The 21,834-nt window shown below is 42.7% G+C and overlaps 1 protein-coding gene across 13 annotated transcripts in view; it reads left to right on the top strand.

Annotated features, from left to right (window-relative positions):
- The window catches only part of Tenm2 (teneurin transmembrane protein 2), a 1,249,250-nt gene that overhangs the window by 876,507 nt on the left and 350,909 nt on the right, over nt 1-21,834 (top strand). For 10 of the 13 annotated variants that reach the window (XM_041675940.1, XM_041675943.1, XM_041675944.1 and 7 more), the window contains one exon: nt 780-989. The exons of the other annotated variants lie outside the window; for them this stretch is intronic. In XM_041675940.1, the coding sequence (XP_041531874.1) occupies nt 780-989 (210 nt within the window). The remainder of the gene's footprint in view (nt 1-779; nt 990-21,834) is intronic. 13 annotated transcript variants of the gene reach the window in all.

Here is a 21,834-nt window from a genome sequence, read left to right on the forward strand (position 1 = left end):
ACATGGAAATGGGCAGAGAGGCTAGAAAAAGTAGCTCCTGTTTCAAGCAGGCAAACACAGAGGAGAGAAGCCGAAGTTTGGAGAATATTGGTCAGGGGGTAGAAGCAGTGTGTGTGTGTGGGGGGGGGTGTCCACTAAGGTGGGAATGCAAATCTATGTAAAGGTGGGGTTACTTGGCATGTTCAAGCAAGAGAAATAAGAATTCTCAATTGAGTGGAGAGTAAAGATCCAGGTGGAGAGGAGGAAGGGTGCCCTCTGGGTAAGGGAAGTAGGCGAACAGCTACCATCCAGAGAAGGCAGAGCATGCGTAGCATCGTGAGGAGTTCAGATTTCTTTCCCCATACAATGGAAAGTTGTTAGAGGGTGCAAAGATAGGGCCTAATTTCTACCTATGAAATGCCATCTTAACTTCTGTGGGAAAGAGATGGAATCGTGCCAAAGTTGGTGGGCAATTTCGCAAGAACAGTTATTGGGAGACCAGCAAGAAGATGGTTTAGGGAGAGATGAGGAAGGCTTAGATAGAAAGAACTAGACTTTTCTAGACTGATTTTGTTCAAATGGATGCCCTTCTCTGAATTATATTAATAAAGGATCAAGTATCATACTACCAGTGGTATGTATTTGGGATGTTGAAGAAACATCAAAACCATTGAAAAGCTCATCTGGAGCGCCTCATTAACAGATATATTATATATTGTGAGCTGGTTTCAATGTGACTTTCTTAGGATGCTCTCATGACACTCATTGCTGACCTTTGACCCCTCTGTCCTCTTTCCCAGGTCGTCCCATTCCACCTACATCCTCGTCTAGCCTCCTCCCATCTGCTCAGCTGCCTAGCTCCCATAATCCTCCACCAGTTAGCTGCCAGATGCCATTGCTAGACAGCAACACCTCCCATCAGATCATGGACACCAACCCTGATGAGGAATTCTCCCCCAATTCATACCTGCTCAGAGCATGCTCAGGGCCCCAGCAAGCCGCCAGCAGTGGTAAGGAAACTCTGTGGTGTCTGAATGTGTGCTGTGTTGTGCCTGACCTTCGTGAGTCTCCTGCAAAGTGACAACTATTGACACAAAGAAGGGGAGAGGTGCTGTGGGGGGCATCAAGGTGAAACGCATTCGTCATTTTTGTGGTGTGGCCATTCTAAGATGCATCTGTTGAAGGTCACAGCTGTTGGGGAGGTGTTTTACTGATTCAAACAGGCTCTGAGCCTCCTTTGGTGGGAGGATTTTGCCCATGGCTACTTGTGAGAGCGTGCTGGGCTCAAAGGTGAAGTGTAGGGAGACACGGGAATATTGAATTTTGTATTACTCTGATTCTGGTCACAGCCAAGTGACCCTGGACACCCTCATACTCCGTATTTGTGTGCCTCTTAGTTCCCTTGCTTTTTTATCAGTGGCTTCTGACTTCCCCTTCCTTGCTTGTTTTGTATAGTTTTGCGATTAAAATGTGCTCCCTTGGCATGATTACGGAATATCGTTTGAAGACTGAAGTGTTTGGGGTACGACCTCTCTATGACCCTCTGCTGGTGCCCTTCCCTTGAATTTAATGAGCTGATCACGAGGCACTGGGATAAACACAGCTTCTAAATTCAGAGGACTTGTTTGGGTTTTCATGTTCGCGGGACAGGAGGAAGGAACATGAGGTTCCGCTCTACTTTTGAGGATTTTGTGTCTCAACTCCTCCCACTCTTTACTTCTTAGATAGAATTGGCCCAAGCACAACAATAACCAGGCCTTATTTTGGATTTATCTCTTGGTGGAATGTTCACCTGAATACAGAAGAGGGCCCAGGATTTACCTAAGGATTCAATACCCATGACCTGAGGGGAGGCCGTGGCACAAATGAACTACTCTTAACCCAAAGCTTTGGCACTGCCTTCTGAGACAGCCCCTTGTGATGTTCATCAACCCGCTCATTAAGAGCAAGAGAGACGGGCTGGAGAGATGGCTCAGTGGTTAAGAGCATTGCCTGCTCTTCCAAAGGTCCTGAGTTCAGTCCCTGGCAACCACATGGTGGCTCACAACCATCTGTAATGAGGTCTGGTGCCCTCTTGTGGCCTGCAGACATACACACAGACAGAATGTTGTTTTTTCTTTTTTTTATTATTTATTTATTTATATATTTATTTATTTATTAAGGATTTCTGCCTCCTCCCCGCAACCGCTTCCCATTTCCCTCCCCCTCCCCTGATCAAGTCCCCCTTCCTCTTCTGCTCGAAGAGCAATCAGGGTTCCCTGACCTGTGGGAAGCCCAAGGACCGCCCACCTCTATCCAGGTCTCCTAAGGTGAGCATCCAAACTGCCTAGGCTCCCCCAAAGCCAGTACGTGCAGTAGGATCAAAAACCCACTGCAATTGTTCTTGAGTTCTCAGTAGTCCTCATTGTCCGCTATGTTCAGCTACCGTATGCATAATAAATAAATTTTTTAAAAAATTAAAAAAAGAGCAAGAGAGAGATTTGCATGTCAAGAATAGGGGACTTGATCGGGGGAGGGGGAGGGAAACGGGAAGCGGTTGTGGGGACGAGGCAGAAATTCTTAATAAATAAATAAATTAAAATAAAAAAAAAAAAAAAAAGATACCACCTTACACCTGTCAGAATGGCTAAAATAAAAAACACCAATGATAAAAAAAAAAAAAAAAAAAAAAAAAAAAAAGAAAAAAAAGAATACTCTCCGAAAAGACTGCTTTGGCTCTATCCATGAATATAAGCTACCAATGGTCCCAACCTCTCAAATTATAGAGGACCTCCTAAATATATTAGGATGATTCATTCAGAAAATGGACCGATAGACTGCTACTTATGATAGCCTATGCCCTTCTTCAAAGCCAGGCCTGATATATTTAGCGAACTCATATTCTTTTTTTTTTTAAATTATCTAATCAAATCTCTCATCAAATGAGCAATCCATTGTTGATATTATGAAGGCCTTTAATCTACCATAAATCTTTATTAGAACTCATCAGAGCTTCTAGTTTGAGGGAAATGTGATTATGGCACTCTTAAAATGACATTACATCATCGGGGTGATTGGTTTATCATTTGGAGAAGAGACATCAATCATAACTAACATAACCACACAGTAAATGAATTCAACCTTTCTACCGTGGAACAATGACACCGTAATTGCTCAAAATCAGGCTTAAAATGAAATCGGAAAATGCTCTTTCTTCAAATATGATGTTAACTTAATGGAATATATTATGAAAAATTATGTTTGAGGAAATTCTATATAATTAAAAATATGTGGAAATATATTCCCTTTTTTTCTTTCATCAGAACCTGACTTCAGCAACAGCACTATTTTTTCTCTTTTCTTTTTTCTTTCTCTTTTTTCTGCAGCAGAGATTCTGTTGCATTTAATTGAACCACCCTTGCTTCTGTTTTGCTGCTTTTTATTCCATACTATGTAATCGGGATGAATATTGTATTATGAAGGACAAGAGGCTTCTGAAATGAGGTGCACCTGCTGATCGCTTTTGAAAAACAGACAATTATTAAAGAGAAAGTGAGCTTTTAAAAACAACATCCTTTTATGCATGTATGGATGCCCAAGCAAAGATGATTTCCATAAGCGAGGTCAGTTCTTATCGCTGGGCCATTCAGAATGTTTTCTTAGTGATAGCACACAGGGTGATCTCTTTCCTTTTTGGACGGCCGTATCAGATTGTAGGTTGTCAATACAGGTTTTTCTGTTGGCTTTGTATAAAAATCAAGGGCTCATTATCTTGGTGAACGGAACAGATCTGTGTGTTTAGAGCCAAAATTATTCATTTTTCATCAGTTCCACCAATTTGTTCAGCTCACTTAAAAAAACTGATAGTGGCTTTAGCTCCACCAATAGGAAAAAACTGCCACGGCAAATGTGAAGGTCCAAACAAGAGCCGACTTCTCCAGCAGAGCGGAGACAACCTGATTGAATAGTAGCCTTGTTCCCAACAGACTCTTATCGGAGGGTGTGCAAAGGCTAAAGCAAGCAGGTCGCCACTCAGCGTCCTTCACTCCTGCTTGGCTAAATGAGAACTTGCCTGGCTCGTGTATGTGCAGACGTGCTCGCATGTGCATGTATTTCTGGTGGAATGGATTTGGGGTCCAGGGCAAATTGGGGCTTCTATCAAGATCTGAATGCAGTTGCCATGAATTTAAATTTGACATAAAGGATTGAAAATGGAGTTTGACACCAAAGATGCAGACTGCAGAGGGACGCTGGGGTATCTTCAATTGAGTTTGATGAAAACGGCTGAATGTGTCAGGCGTCGTCACAGCCCCAGCACAGGGCCCCTGTGTTTGGGTGTGTTAAGTTTAGCTAAATAATTACACAGAATATTTTTAAGTTGGTCCCTTAGCATTGACACTGGAATCTTAAGATCAGGGAGCAGATCAGACTTTGTTGGGGATTCCCCCCCTTCGTTAAAATACCTTCCAGCATATTCTGCCTATCCGCGGCAGGAAAACATTATTTTTTGCCCTTCTCTTATTATTTTAATGATTTGATGTCGTCAAAGCCTGTCCTTAGGACAGTCACAGCACACATTTATTGCCCAACAGGCCTCTGTTTTGAAGAGATGACCTGGATATAAAACCCAGGAACCAAAAATGTTTTTTCCCAACACTAAAGTTCCTCAAAGCAACAACCATCTCACCTTTTTGTGTCACTGGTCATTATTTTCTATGACTATAGTGCATTCTTTAGCACATGGCACTAAACTCTCATCACCTTTGCAGCCAAGTTGCTCTAACCTTCCACCTGTGCCAACCCAGAGATACACAAGTGTCGTTGGAGAGATGTTTCCAGAACTGATATAACCAGGCCCTGAAACATTTGCTTCCCTATACCTGAGCTCAGGCCAGAAGCTCATCCTCTCTTTTGACCTTCTGCCAGAGTGGATTAGTGCCCATGCTGTGTCTTGTATATGCAGCAGTATACATTAAATCCTCTGATATCACTCATGTGGAAAAACATCTGCATGCCAGCAGCAGCAGAATGAAGGGTCTTACATCTGGAAAAAAAGGAGGCTTCCTTTAAATCATCATTATCAGGTTTGCACTGTTATCAACGCAGTAATAAAATATATAGGCAGTCACATGCTCATCCAAAAGATCTGGCTCACCTCTCTTCCATAGACAGAGTTGAGTTTTGGTTCTTTGTGTAGACTTGGAACGGTCATCGGTAACATCATGCTGAATATTAGAAATTAAAGCAAGAGGCCCTGACAGGAACCTTCCAAAAAGTCCTCAGCAGCAGAGAGAAGCCATCCAAAGATGGAGGGAGGGGTCCACATTTGCAGGGGAACAAATGAGATGTGCCCCAGGTCTTTTGTAAAACAGCAAGAGCTTGGGTTACTCTACTCTACGTGGCAACAGCACGCTCCAGTCTGAAAGTTTCGGTTTGCAGATGGTGACCTACGGATGGCCTTGCCTGCCTCATTTATGGCTTCCTTATCCAGGTGTATGGAAGGCATGTCAGGGCCAGAGGTCAGGTTCAGGTGTCATTTCCCAGGTGCCGTCTACAATGTACTTTTTGAGACAGGCTCTCTCTCACTGGCCTGGGGCTCACTAAATAGACTGGGCTGGATGCATGTGAGCCCCAGGGAGCTACCTGTTTCCACTCTCACAGTGTTTGAATTAAAGGCAGGCAGACAACTGTAACTAGATTTTCACATGTGTTTTGGGCTCAGGTCCTTGGCTTACAAAGTCAGCGTCACACAGACTGAGCTACCCTCTAAAATGTTCTTACCTAGCTATCTTAATGATTGTCCTGTTAATCTGGAATCAAAAAGAAAAAAAAAGTTCTCTTTCTTGTTGTTGTTGTTGTTGTTGTTGTTCTTCTTCTTCTTCTTCTTCGTCTTCTTCTTCTTCTTCTTCTTCTTCTTCTTCTTCTCTCTTTCTATCTATGTGTGTGTCTTCCTATACTTTCTTCTTTCCTGTTCTTTCTTTCTTTCCTTCTTTCTCTCCCCCTCCTCTCTCTCTCTCTCTCTCTCTCTCTCTCTCTCTTTCTTTCTCTTTAACCTCCCTCAAAACAGTTATTTCTAAAACCTCTGAAACTATAATTAGAAGGTGCAAGAATGTACAGGAAAGCCTTGGGGGAGAGCATTATATTTGTTCATCTATATAAATCTGTATTTCTTTATTTAATAGATATAGAAAAAAGTCTGAGTTTTCTGGCAGCCAAGGCAAAAAGAGAAACATAGATTGCAAGGCGCATAATATATAAGAGAAACAAGCAAAGAAGCTGCTTAAGAAAACACTACAATTTTCATTATGAAGTCAGAGAGAAAAATTTCCCTTAGGGAAGGTCATTTGGACATCACACAGATAACCGAATGAGGTTAAGCAATACCTGTAAAGCATATGCAATTTTTCCCCCAAACTGGCTGTAAACTTCCTTTAGATAAGCTGACTGCTCTTGCAGTTTAACAGAGATGGAATAAGTGCTCAAAGATTGCACATTCTAATGGTAGAACTTGGCTTGATCAATGACAGCCCTTAATTCTTCCCACAGCCCTTGTGAACTGCAGATCTCATGGGTGACAGACGTGTGGTACCATTGCTCATTTGATGTTGGTACAGAATTAGCAGGCTCTGTAGTTAGAGCACAGTCCAAAACCATGAAAGAAGATGGCCGATGTACAAATTTTGCTTGATGTTGCTATCCATTCGTGACAAGGAAGGCACCCTAACAGGACCATCTCATCTGTGGGAGAGCTGGGGATATGTGAGACGGCTGCACACCCAAGCACATGGTCTTTAGTTTAGTGGACTTTTTAGGACTAGAGAGTTGGTTCAGTAGTTATGAATACTTGGACTACTCCTGCAAAGGACACAGATTCAGCTCCCAACACCCACAAGGTGGTTCACAACCACCTGTAACTCCAGTTCCAGACAGTCTGATGTCCTCTTCTGACCTTCAGCAACACAAGGAACTCACATAGAACACATATACACATGCAGGCAAAACACTCGTAAAACAATGATGAAAGAAGTTGCTTCTTGTAAATTTAGTTTGGGGAGGGAAAGTCTCATTGAAAATGCTATGGATTTTCTTGCTTTCTTACCCATGGAAGTTTAATTTTACTTAGAATTTCCCCGAGAAGTTTGGAGTAATTATTATGTACTTTAAGAGTATCACTCTGTCAAGTACTCTGTATTCTTCCCCTCCTTCTTTTCCCCTCCCCCACTTTTCTTCTCTGCCCCTCCCTCTCCCAGAGTCATTGTATGTGATGATGGGAGTGCTGATCCCACTTCTCTCTGTACCTCCTCTTCTTCCTCTTAGCTTCATTGCACCCTTTAGCTCCTCCACTGTGCCCTTGTAGCAGATTCATAATTGATGCTTAATAAACATTTATTGAGATGATGAATGTCATCAATAACAACGTTGCTTTATTATATTTACTGCTTGGCATTGTATATGCTAGAAAACAGTGGAGAACTTTATGGGAAGAAGATACCATAGGTTATATTTATATATTAGATATATATACATTTCCATATATATGACATTAAATTTCCCTTTTTTGCTTGTTAAGTGTCTTTAAATAATAGAGCATCTGTAAATGATAATGTTGCATTACATTTTTTTAAATTAACTAGTAACACAAGATCCTGGAAGCCCTGGGTGGATTACAGATGAGGAGGGCAGTCCTAGGAAGCTAGCCTTGAATAGGGGATGCTGGCTTTGGGTTCAGCATTCATTGACTTTTCTTAGGGTCAAGTAGCACTCACTTTCTTAACTTGGATTTTTTTTCCACCTGTGTCACTGAGTTCCAGTTTTTCCCCGCTCCCCTAAGATACCTGGACCAGCCTTTCTGAGTTATCTTTCGCTTCTTCCTTGAGCTCCTACAGCAGTTTGCAGTACCTGCATTGCCAGTCCACTAAGCAGTATAGACTGACTCAAGGATGCTCTGAGCTGGCACAAGGAGCTTTTCTTTCTTTCCCCCATCACAGAGCAGAACCCCCATTCCTTTCTCCCTTCCTGGAAGTTTTTATTCTGAGCACATGAGCACATTTCCTTAAGACCTTTTATTTAATCCTCACCATATCCCGTGTAGCAACGATTGCCATCACAGCCCCTTTATAGCTGAGAACACCGTGGCGTAGGAATTTGGACACTTGTCAATGTTGGTCACAGAATGTGAAAATAAAGAGCCTAAACCTTAAACCTAATTACAAGACAACTTCCTAACTACAGAGTCTTTCTCTACCTGCCTTCTGGCAGATGTTGACCTAAGAATATGTGCGTGGCATATTGAGGTGTATGACAGACAGTGGAAGCTTGGTATCAAAGGCCAGGGATTACAGTTTTAGAAAGGTCGAAGGCACCAAGTATACATCACAAAATTCCCTCTACATCTTGGCTCCTCACACCACACTCTTCCAGGGAGATTCTCATTCCAGTTCAGGGGTCCTAAGAACTCCTGATTTCTCATCTCATGCACAGCTTACCATCTGGGGAGCATCTGCATAAGGGGGAAAAGGCTGAAGTAAAAGTTGGAGAGCTAGACTTTGTCTATATTGTTTTAAGTTTTAAAGATATGTGTTCCACATTGAACACACTCCATATTCCTCAACCCTCTCTTGATCCTCCATACTCTCCTACCTTTGCCGCTCCCCCATACTTCCCTCCCTGTCCTCATCCCATGTCCATTCTCCCCCCATTTTTACCCCATTTTTTCTCTTTGCTCTCTAGACAAATCCACTTTCATTTTTTTCCACGTATATGTGATTTTCTAGGACTGTATGACATCTAGGAACCACCAAAGAGGAAAGGCAGAGGACATTTGTCTTTCCAAAACTTCACTTAATATGAAAGGCCAAGTCCACCTTTCTGCAAATATCACAGCTTTATTCTTTTTTTAATGACTAAATATGTATGTATGTGCATACATATTTATATGTGTGTATATATGCCACATTTTCTATATCTACTCCTCTCTTCTTGAGCATCTTCGCTGGTCCATAGTTTAACTGTTGCAAATAATACTGCAGGAAGTGTTAATGTGAAAATATCTCTGTGGCATCTTTACTTGGGGTGTGTAGGCAGAAGCTGTTTGTTCATTTCCAGGCTGCCCCGAAATAACGACACAGAAACTATATTAATTACAATACTGTTTGGACAATAGCTTAAGCATATTTCTAGCAAGCTCTTACATCTTAAATTAGCCTATTTCTATTATTCTGTGTATTATCATGAGGCTCATGGTTTGCGGGCCAGGTTTGGGGGTGCATGTCTCCTTTGGCAGCTACATGGCGTCTCGTTGACTCCACCCACTTTCTCCTCTATCTCTGCTTGGAATTCCTGCCTTGCTTTATTCTGTCCTACCATAGGCCAATAGGAGCTTCTTTATTAATCAATAGTAACAAAACATACTCACAGCATACAGAGGGGAACCCCACATCAGGGGTCCTTTGTGTCAAGACCCTAGTGGAAATTTAGTAGATCTAGCTGGGAAATTTAGTCAATCTAGTTTGGGCTTTTGGAAAACCTTCATACTAATCTCCACAGAGGATGGAGACTTTGCATTCCCACCAGGAGTGTTGTCCACATCCTTCTCAGCATTTGTTGTTTATTTTCTCAATGACTGGCATTCTGACTAGAGTCAAATGACATCTCCACATAGCTTTGATTTGCATTTCTTTGATGGCAAGGGAGGCTGGACATTTTTTTCTGTGTCTATTGGCTATTTGTGTTTCTATCTTTTTCAAACTCTCAGTCTATCTCATTAGCCCTTTTAGTCACTGGGTCTGTTTGGTTTCTTGTTACTTAGATTTTTGTGTTCTTTGAATATTATAGACATTAATCCCCTGTTAGACACACAGCTAGCAAAGATTTTCAGCCATTCTTAAGTAATTATTTTTTTCCCACTCAGGTAACTTCGAACTTTGCTCCACCAAAGATTTTGGGTTTTGGAATTCCCATTTGTTGGTTGTTGTCCTTATTTCCTTGGTGTCTAGAGTTTGATTGAGAAAGAGAACTTGACCTTTCCATATGCATTATCCCTGACTCACAGCATGTGGTCTTTCTTGGCCTCAGTTTACCTGCCTGTTATTGGTTATTGGCTTGAAAGATCACTAAGCTTCCTTCTTATGCAGCATTCTGTTTGTGAGTTTCTTATGCCTACCTGCACCAATCTTTCTCCCCTCTCTCTCTCTCTCTCTCTCTCTCTCTCTCTCTCTCTCTCTCTGTCTCTGTCTTCCTCCTCCTCCTCCCTCCTTCTTTTTATCTCTTCCCCCTCACCCCTCTTCCTTCTCCCTCCCTTGCTTGCCCTTCCCTCTCCTCTGTCTCCCTCTCCCTCTTTTTCTCTTGGTGGATGGGCTTCACCAATGCCAAACTTAGATATACACAGTTACACACTGCAAATCTTTGCATATTGCCTGTATAAGTTGAGAAGTATCAGGGTATTGTAACAAAGATGAAAATGGTGACAGTAAGCTCAACAACGGGGAAAACCATAATTCTACCAGCACGAACTTCAGGTTCTAGAGACTCCCAACCCAACTTCCAGAACAAAGTCTCCCATGCCAAGATTTGACAACGGGTGTACCCTCAAGCCCAAGGTGCTGCCAACTTGCCCAACAATGGTGTGGAGATCAGATTTTCTCTTCTTTCCATTTTTCCTTCCTTGAAAAATTCATATAAACTACGTGGGCATGTATAGTTTGCCCGTCCCCCAGTTTGCAGCCCGGCTATACCTGGGACAATGCTTTTGCACCACACTGCCCGTAAGCACACAATGGAGATGGACAGGTAATTCCTTTGGAGATGCACAGTGGGGAAGTGACAGCCAGCAGAGAACTGCTTCTCCTCAGCAAACAATCTGGATATTGACACAAATCCCAGGGTCGATCGGCACTGTGTATCTTCTGCCTCTCCATCTCTGTCCCCGGCTTCTGGGTACATAAGAAGCGATGTCCCAGCAAAGCACAGCCTGCTAACAGCATGCAAGGCCTTAACAGTTTCCTGCCCTCGCCCTTTAAAACAGAACTCCCAACTCTTTAACATTCCACATTTAACTCAAAGTGCAACGTCCTGTATAAGCTTTAATAGTCATTTTACAATACAGCCTAGTATCTTATTGACATGGACTCAAAATTTTTTAAATCACAGTATATGTGTATTTTCCGATGGAAATTCCTTAGTCCCACCAGATAAACAAGATTTAAGGATTCGTGTGTATCTTTTAAAGTGTGGGCTTTGAACTCCTTACTGCTTGAATTCAACCTGTTGTTCAGATACTTTTTGACATGTTAAAATTGAACAGGATATAACTATTTTTAAAAATGGTAAATCAGCACAAATCATTAAATGATATCCTAATGCCCCCAAATATCTTGAAAAAAGATTTTGAAAATTCAGTGGAAAAATTTAGTTTAAAAATCAATTGAAGCAGAGATTGGATTTGATATTATTTTTCAAAATGTTTGTAAAGCTCAGTTGCGTTGACATGGAATAATTGTAAGTATGGAGTACAAAAATGTACCTCACATATATAATATGTAATCTTGGGGCTTCCTTTTTAGTTTAACAAATATTTAAAAGTAGTGAAGATCTGTCCAGGGTCTTGGACAGGTGTTTGACTCTTGAGTTGGACCCTAAACAAACAAACACTTTTACAATGTACTGTTTGGAAGTATCAAGAATTTCAAAGATACACATAACAGGGTTTGATAAATCAGCCCCACCACCACTTTCCGTTTCCAATTCCATATACTCTCTTTAAACCTGCTGAGTCCACTTAGTGCTGTCAGCATGTGTGTGGGTGTCGGGGCACCCTCTGGACATTCCTAAAGACTGATTCCCCTGCCCACAGCAGCCATCAACTGCCAATAGCTCAGCCCCTTAACTAAAGTGGGACTTCATGAGCCCCTCCCACATCCTGGCTGGCTTGATCTTGTATAGGTCTGATGCCAGCAGACACAGCCAATAATGAATTCTAACACACACTTCTCAACTGTGGTTTAAAAAAAATATATCATGAACGCTATCATTTTTTTTCCCGTACTTTGCACATAACTCTGTGCTCACACTGTGTGGAACCATCCATCTCCAGGATTAGTTTCATCCACCCCAACAGATGTGTATGCATTTCTAGTGGAATGGATTTGGAGTTCAAGGTATACTGGGAATTCTATCAGGATGTGAAAGCAGTTGCCATGGATTTAAATTGACATAAAGGATTGGAAATAGAGTTTGACACCCATTAACCTCCCTTAGCTCCTGGCAACCATCATTATATTTTTTTTCCCTCTGAGTTTGGCCACTCTGGGGCCTCATATAAATAGAATCCGGCTATGTTTGTTCTTTCATGGGTGACTGATAGTTCACTTAATGTAATGCCTTCGGGTTCCATCCTTGTTGTAGCAGGGGACAGAATTCCTTTCCTTTTAACATGATTAATTTCTATTGTGGATATTCTGTGTGTCACGCTTCTTTAGCTACATGCCCATCAGTGGACACTCAGATTGGGCCACCTTTTAGTGGGACCTGTTTGAACTTTGACTCCTTTGGGGATTGTTCTCCCTGGTAGAACCACTGACTCATGTAGTAGAGCTGGGTTTAAAATTCTTGATGAGCTGCCGTACTGTTTTCACAGTGGCCACAGCATTTGCCATTCTTCCAGGAACCCACCAAGATTTCAGCTTTTCTACTAGTTTCTGGATGTTTTTTCTCAGTGGCAGCCATTCTGGTTGGTCTAAAATGTCATCTACTATGGCTGTGCTTACAGTCCCTAGTGCCTAGTGCTGTCAATATTCTTTCAAGGGCCGTGGAGATGGCTCAGCAGGTGTGGGTACTTGTGGCAAAGGCTAGAGACCAGATTTTGATCCCAGGGACCTATACAGCAGAGGGAGAGAACTGTTCCTGTAGGTTGTTCACTGACATCTACTCATGTGGTTTGGCATGCATGACCACACACACACACACATACATACATACTCATACATACACACACACACACACACACACACACACACACAGTAAATACATAAATGTAAAAATCTGTAAATCTTCATTTAAGACATTTGCTCCATTTTTAGTTGAATTGTTTGGTTTTGTTGTTATTGACTGATGGGAATTCACTTCATAGTCTGGGTCTCAGTTGCTTCTCACATACCTAAACAGCAGATATTTTCACCCACTCCCTGGGTTGTCTTGCATGTTGTGGATAACAGTCTTTGAAGTGCCATTTTAGCCCAAGCTAGTTTTCCTTATTGCCATGCTCCTGGTGTCATACAACAAACACTTGTAGGGACTAATTCTATGGGACTCATGTTCTGATGTCTTTTCAAATGGTGACTCGTTCAATCCTTACCATGAAGAAAGACAAAAGAAGTCCAGGGGACCAGCCTGTCACTAATCAGGGGACTTAGATGGTGTTGGGAACTGGCCTGCATTCACAGTTAGGTCAAGGTGGGTTTGTTTGTTGAGTGCTAAATCTCAACACTGCCCAAGGCCCCTCTGTGACTGGTGAACAGATAAAATGAAAGAAAAATGCTTCTTGACAGCATCCAAATACAAGCAAGTGAATGCCAACAGTCTCTATAAGCCTAGTTCTGTTACCACATCAAAACACTCGAAGCTTGCTTATACAGAAGAGAGGTGCATGGAGCTCATGACTTCGAAGTCTCTAACTGTAACATCAGCTCTGGCAAGGGCCCCTTGCTGTATCACCTCAACGGCAGATGCCATTAGAGTGGCAGGAGCATGTAAGAGTTGCAAAGTACAGGAGAGCAGCCAGACTTCCCATTAGGCCTATATCTTAAAGGTCCCCGCCTCTTAGCGGTACCCATTCGTTGACAGCACCAAATACAGGAGTGGATCAGTTCCTCTGAACCTGGAAATCGCCTCACATAAACCCTTCCTCACACTTTGATTCAAACACCGGTCACCCCACTGTGTGCCTCTGCCTCACTGGAATAGGTGAATGCATTTTGCTTGGCCCCCTGTGTTCCCTCCTGGTAGTGCCTTGCTGGGGCGTACTGACACCATTATGCTGTAAATTTGGATTATGATCCTGGCTTTACAGGTGGCAAAACAGTGACTCAGAGACAGTCTGTGACTTGTGTAAGGATGTGTACACGCTGCTATTAAGAAAGACAAAACACTGAACCAAAGAGATCAGTCGCCAGAAAAGTTGATTAGCATATGCAAATTGAAGCAACAAGTGTAAAGATGATTCTAGAGGTGCTGACCCATGGATGAGAGTGCTTACTGTCTGAGCATTGGGACTTGACTTGGGTTCCCCCACACCTACAATGATGATGATGATGATGATGATGATGTCACGGCCATACAGGCTAGTAACCCCAGCACTGGGGCTCAGAGTCAGGAAGATGGCTAGGATTTTAATGATCAGTCACCCTGCAGAAACAAACAAAACACAAACTACAGACTCTGTGAGAGGTTCTGTCTCAAGGGGATAAGAGAGAAAGTGATAAAACGGGACACCAAGTATCCACCTGTCACTCAACACAGGTGTACTGGGTGAGTGTGCCAGCACACACACATACACAACCTGCTAAAAAAAATTCTATGCAAATCATATGTTCAAAGCTAAATAAGTTGTCACCGTTGCCTACATGGCTTATGTGTCTGAGCATCATATCCAAGCGTGATGGGGCCAAGGTGGACCAAATGATGCTACTACGGACTCGTGAAAACACAGGGGAAGGGAGGGGGTATGAGTGGAGTGAGCAGGTGTAGAGAAAAAGCCCAGCTTTGCACCTTCTAGGGGGAGAAGTCACTGAGCAGCTCGTTTTTAAAATATGAAAACCCAAGAAATAGCAGCAGTGCATGCTATTTATAGACCTAGAGATAAATACCAAAATAATCAGCTAAAAAAAGGAGAATGCAGTTGCTGCTGGGCTGGAAGAAACCAGTGGTGATGGAAAGGGCTTGCTATTTTTGAGCCAAATATCGTAGAACTGCCTGATTCCTCAAACTGCACATTTTTCTTGTTTGCGTGGAAAGAAAACATTTTAAAGGAAAACACAGAAATGGGGCATGAAAAATACTCAATGGGCTGTTTGGACCCCGGAATTGGGAACCATGTCCCTTCTCCAATCTATTTTCTTCCAGTACATACGTACTGGTTAGGGACGACTTGTTTGAAGTGACACTAGGAACCTCAGCCTTTGGCGTCTATGGTTTAGAAACCCTGCAAAGATGCTATGGTGTTGCCTCTCTACCCCACTCCATTCCAAACCCCAGACCTAAGAACAGAGACAATTCCACAACTATCCTTTGGCTCTGTTACTGAGTCCCATCTAAGTGTGAAGCTTCCCTAGCCGTGTCTGCCCGGCAAGAGCATCCCCTTGTCAGAGTGGCGAAACAGTCTCAGAGTCTGCCTCATTCAATTTAGCACCTCATTACACTCTAATTTGTAATAGTCTCTTGGTGTTTCATGCATATAAGTCATCTGTGTCAACATTAAATTGTCACCACTTAAAGACAGGGGTCACTTCTTCAGTTGGCTTATATCACTTAGTATCTTTCAGGGACTGAAATCATCATAACATCCTTGTTGAGACAGCTTTAAAAGGACAGCATCAAAATGGGGCCAGCAAATGTGGGGTACATCCTCACAAAAGGCCTGTTGATGGCAAGTCGCTGTAAGGTTAGATCCAAGGGCCCCTGCTGTTGTGGGTAAACCATTCACCTCTAAGAGAACAGAAAAATAGCCCTCCATCTTCATACGACCCTCTTCTCCCACGAAAGTCTGTGGGGCTCACAGTCTCTTTGTCCTCACAGGAATACCAGTCACAAAGGGTACTTCGTGATCATCCAAAATTAATTCAACTGAATGATATCTTCAAGCAAAACCACTAAGTCCAAACAAGGTCACCTTCCAGATCATACATTGTGTGGAGTAAAGGATACAGTTCCACCCACAACAGTATCCGATTCGATGCCAAGCAGTATAGTCCTGTACAGGGTGTTCATCCCTGTCTGCTAGCTGGCCTAACTATGATCCCCTATAGTCCCTATTAGATTCCAGCTCTCTGAAGGTAAGAACTGAATCTCCCCAGTGGTCCGCTGTATTCTTTGCGTGTAGCCAGAACTGAGCTTGACAGGTTTCATAGGCTCAACAATCTGGTGAATAAACAAATAAGTCATGCATAAAATCAGAGAAAGAAGTAATATGCAGAAGTAGTTTTAATGTCCAAAGAACGGTTTAAAAAAAAAAAAACAACTGTGGGTGTGTGGGTGCAGACCCTGGCTCTTGGTTGGTCCCTACCAGGAGAGGGAAGGAATAAAGGAGGCTTCTCTGGATGATGAAAAGGCCCTGCTTTGGATGGCAAAGAAAGCCAGAAGCAAGCAAAAGAAAGCCATGTAGTTAATATTTAAACTCTAGAATCTGAATAACCTAGCAAAGCATAGAAAAAGTATTTTATGTGGTACTTTAGAATTTCAGCACCAACCTCTCTGATGAATTGCCCCAGGGCCAATACCAGCTCTCTCTTTTGCTGCTTCCATCAAATACTTTGTTTTATGATCTCTGTTCCTCATTACTTATTCCTTCTTGGTTTCTGTAACACCAAAGATGAGAAGATGACGTGGCAAACACGTGCCCGATACTGACGCATTTACGCGGTTATCACTTACAATGAATGTTTTCTGCTAGAGTTGTATTTTAGCGGAAAACAGCAATTGTCTCCAAGACAGCATCTTGGAGTTAAACCAATTCTTATGAGCAAACACTCAACCATGGAGGCCAACAATAAAAGGCAGTGATCAATAGTTCTCGTCTTCCATCTTCCCCTCTGGAGACAGACTTTGTATTCCTTCACTTAGAGTCTCCTGATGGTAGAGCTCCTCTTTCGTGTTCCAGCAGGACAATCAGGTCCCTTTAGAAAAGAGCATATCCCACCTCCCGCCTCACTTAGGAGTGATGGAGATGCATCTGTGTATGCCGCAACCCTTTCAAGTCCCTGTTCCTGATCTATACTGCTGTCCAACAGTGGGCTGAGAGATGGGGGGACTGGACTCCTCTCCCTTCCGTGCCACCTCCCCAAATAGTTCCAGGATGCATTTGGTGGCATTCACACTTGACTGGAATCGCATTTCAATCTGTTCCATCTGATTGGACATGGTGTTTTCTTCCCGTCTGTGGTAATGGAGCACTCATTCCCAGTTCCCAAGGTTATTTTCATCTCAATGACCTTTTCCATCTCACTGGGGTGTCTGTCCATTGCCCACACACCTTCCCCTTTACCCTGCCTGCTAAGGATGTTGCTTTACATGTGACTTTTTCTGCAGTAAACCCTGTCTTTGATACATTTCAATCAGCGACTTTGTTGCCTAGAATAATCACTGAACTTTCTGTGCTTAGATTTCCCTCTGTTTTTCTGTAAGTTCTTCTCTTGATCTTCCTGCACCAGGTCAAGCAATTTGCTTTACTAGGATGGAAACCTAAAGGATGGGTTAGGGCCTCATTAAGATATTGGGATGACCAGGTTTTTATTTCTTTTCCTAACCTCTGTACCTTCTCGTGAGGCCTGAAAACTAGTTAGAATATAAGAGACAAGATCTGTTGTGAAAATAATTCACAGGGAGGAGAAAAAGACATATTACACTAGGCAGCTGTGGCCTTTCCTGCCTCTATTTATTGATCTCAAATTGCTGAGAGGGTACTGAAGATAAAAAGAACCTGTAAGACAAAGAAAGAAAATCGCCAGGAGAAGAAAGAGCCCTGGAGATGGTGGAAGATGGGAAAACTGCAGAACCCTTCTTTCACCCAAAACTCGCAGTGTTGAAATAGGAGCGGCAGGGCTGCATCCCCGGCACCCGGCCGCCCCCACGGCTAGCTTTACTCAAAATAATTATACACAAACTGTATTCTTTTCAGCACCACTTGGCCCATTTCTATCTAGCCTCTTCTAGGCTAGCTCTCGCACCTGGACTAGCCATTTCTAATAATCTGTTTAGCCCACGAGCTGGCTTACCAGGAATGATCTTAACCTGCATCTGTCTGGAATGGGAGAATCATGGCGACTCTCTGACTCAGCTTCTTTCTCCCAGCCTTCCGTTCTGTTTACTCCACCCACCGAACGGTGGGCCTATCAAATGGGCCTAGCAGTTTCTTTATTGCTTAACCAATGAAATCAACAGATTGATATATGACACTCCCCCATCATCGCAGTATCGCGAGTATAACCCTTTCCCTCTTGGGCACTCTGGTTTGTACTTTATGGCATTGGGAGGATGTGGGCCAGATGTTTCAGAAAAAATCTCTTCCAACTTTGAAATGTCATGATTCTAAGCAAAGAATGAGAATGAAGCATAAGACAACCTCCTGGCTCCCAGTGGAGTGCTGAGGGGCCCAAGCCGCCAGTTTTCTTTATATTTCATTCATTCGTTCTTTCTAAGTTGAGCTGCCCAGGATTGTGTCTTAACTTCTGGATTCCAGTGGTCCTCTTGCCTCTGCCTTCCAAGTGGCTAGCGCTGTAAGCTCACAACACTGTGCCCAGAGATTTCCCTGTCTTTAAAAACAGAGGCATTTCTCTCCCCCAAAACAGGAAAGTAAACTCCAGCCCTTTTCTGGATAATAATGAGGATGAGGATAGTAAATAATTATCATTGTCATATTTATATAACACTTCCTATTCAACGCACAGGATGTTTTGAACAAATGTGACCTTGCCAGCACATTTGTTATATTTTCCCTGTTAGTTTATACAGATAGATGTGTAAGTGCATACACAGACACATACATACATAGATGCATACATAATTCAAAGATGATAGATACTGACATACATAGATATATACATACATAGGTACAGAGCTACATGCACATACATACACACACATACATACATACATACATTCATACATACATACATACATACAATTTTTAGGTGGTGACATTAAAAAGGCAAAAGATTTCATATATACATTCCTAAGTCTGTCTTTTGAGGTAATCCCACAGCTGTCAAACCCCTCCTACATTCCATCATGGTCGTGGATAAGAAGCTGCCCGTCTCTGATGGGGAGGATTTTCCCATCTGCCTGATTCACCTAGCTGCTGCAGCATGTGACTTTGTGGTTCTAGTAAGCTAACCCTTGGGCCTGGATGATGATGATGATGATGATGATGATGATGATGATGATGATGATGATGCTGAGTCTGACCACGCCTCCACTATCATCACTAATCACGGTCCCCACATTGTGGTACCACTCTCACCACTAGAGAACACGAGCGTGTGCATTATTTTGTTATTTCATTTTTGTTCACCGTAGCCATGTGGTAAGAAGTCTGGAGGTGCTTTTACCCCACATAACACGTTACTAATATGAGGGTTGAAGAACTCAGCATCAGGCCCTAATTGGCTGAAGAGCCTCAAATGTTCCATTGGCAAGTCATGTGCCATAGATGCTGGCATTTCTTGATGTTTTCCCCCTGCTGCTATTGTTGAATAGGGCTTACCTATTCACATGCCTTAAGCTGTGGTTTATTTATGCATTTTCTGGTTTTGCTGTTGTTTTATTTGATTTGAGCCTCATTATATACCCAGTCCAGGCTAGCAAATGACTCATGATTCTCTTGCTTCAGCTTACTGAGTGCTAGTATTACAGATGTGAACCATCAACCCGGCCCCTCATTTTGTGCTATATGGAGAAGATGGATACTGGTTGGCTGATACCCACAATTTTAATACTGATATCATCACAATACTGTGTTAATATAATCTTTACATCTTGGGCTTATGCTGACCCCCAAACACATTTTCATCTTCATGGCTGCTTTTCTTTGGTTGCCTCTTAGCTCTTGGAAGCTTTACCAGCTGCCTGTCAGTTCCGTCTAGCCTGTACTATCCATGATGGATGTTTTGTAGCTTTCACATGAAGCTATAATTGCCAAAAGTCAAAGGACTTTTCTCATTCCGGTACTGTTCTCATTTGGCTTACTGACAACTGCGCACAGCTAGGAAGGGGACAGGAACTGGGTCACTGGAAGGGTAGGTCAGTGTTAGAGATTCTGGGCTATGTATTCTTATAGCACAGCTAGGTTTTCTGAACGTCGAGGCTAAGGTGCTTGGAAGTAGAATTAGACTCTAGCTTTTGCTGTATTGCTCCTGTGGATACGGGAGTAGTACAACATGGAAAATCGTATCACCTCCAGCCCTAAACTTGATGCTCAGACACCGTGGACCAGCAACAGATTCTGATCAAACAGCTGTGATGTGTCCAGTGTGTCACGGCACTGGGCATTGCCTGGTCTGAAGCTCCATCATTAAATTGGGCCTCCTTCTGACATTCATGCGGACAATAGTGACTCTGCTACCTTCTCCTGTGCATTTCGTCACAAAGGCACAGGATCCACGTGAGATTTGTTTAATCAGAACAACCCCAAGGTTGCTAAAGCGTGGCTGGAGTCTAGTCTGCTTTGGAAAAAAATTCCAACTTTCACAAAGTGAAACATGCCTATGCTGGGTAAATTCTATGCTGTCTAGACTTCCCGTGTGTTTCATTGTCAAGTGCCACAGACCTTGGTGTAGAAACTTAGGACAGATATCGACAGATATGGGGCTACAGAGATGGCTCGGTGATCAAGAGCAGTTGCTGCTCTTGCGGAGGACCTGGGTTCAGTTCCCGGCACCCACACAGCAGTAAATGACACCTTCTTTTAACTCTAGTTCTGGGGAATTCATTGCCCTCTGCTTGCCTCTGCAGTCATAGGGCGTGCATATAGTGCATATATATATATATATATATATATATATATATATATATTCAGGTAAACCATTCATACACACACAATACTTTTAAAGAAATGAGCCAACAAATGGGATATACTTTTACTATAAATGACACTGATGACAAGGACACTGTAGGTTCAATTATAGCCTTTCACAGGAGAAAAATGGTGGTGATCTTTAAACATGGGCTTGGTTCTTAAACCTTAGTGATGGAGAAAGTCAACGTGAAAATGCAGATCTCAGAACGAAGGAAGTAAAGCACACACCTCATAAGATAAATCCATTTCTCCATGGGTACTGGAGACTCATGCTCAGGTGCATCCCTGCCTGGAGCTGCATGTTTGACAGTCTGAACAAAACTGTCTTGGTCTTCTAGAAAACACTCCTATGTTAAAACACAACCATTTTTTTTTTCCTGAGAGGCCTCTAGTCAATGGGTTGTTTTCCCTTCTAAAATGAATAGACCAAAATGAGCACCTTGTTGCCGAGCTGTAGACGCAAGCAGAGACCAAAGGAAATGCTTACAGGATACAGTATGACAAGCACCATCCCACCGTGCTTCCGGGTGGAGGTCCACTTGCAAACCTATTGTAAAGGACAAACACAGCAAGAGAGCTCGAGAACACGGGGCCAGGATAGGTGGCACATTCAGTAACAATGATTATAGTAAATTATACGAACCTGAATTTGCATCGCCAGAACACAAGTAAAAAACCTGAAATGCTGTGGTGTGCATTTGAATCCCAGCACTTGGGAGGCAGAGGCAGGAGGATCCCTGGGACTTGTTAGCTAGTCAATTTAGCCAAACAATTGTGCCATGGGTTCAGGGAAAGAGACTGCATCGAAAACTAAGGTGGAAAGTGATCAATGCAGCGGTACTCAACCTGCCTAATGCTACGGCCCTTTAGTACCGTTCCTCATGTTGTGGAGACCCCCAGCCATACAATTATTTTTGCTTCTCTTTCATAACTCTAATTTTGCTGCTGTTATAAATTGTAATGTAAATATCTGAGATGCGGGCTTATCTGACATGTGACCCCTGTGAAAGAAAGGGTCGTTCCACCCCAAAGGAGTCATGACCCATAGGTTGAGAACCCCCGAATTAATGAATGCCACCCAGAATCCATCTCTG

This window comes from Microtus oregoni, unplaced genomic scaffold (genome assembly GCF_018167655.1).
Source record: "Microtus oregoni isolate MIOR12 unplaced genomic scaffold, Mior012 000027F_ref0000203, whole genome shotgun sequence".
Lineage (NCBI taxonomy): Eukaryota > Metazoa > Chordata > Mammalia > Rodentia > Cricetidae > Microtus > Microtus oregoni.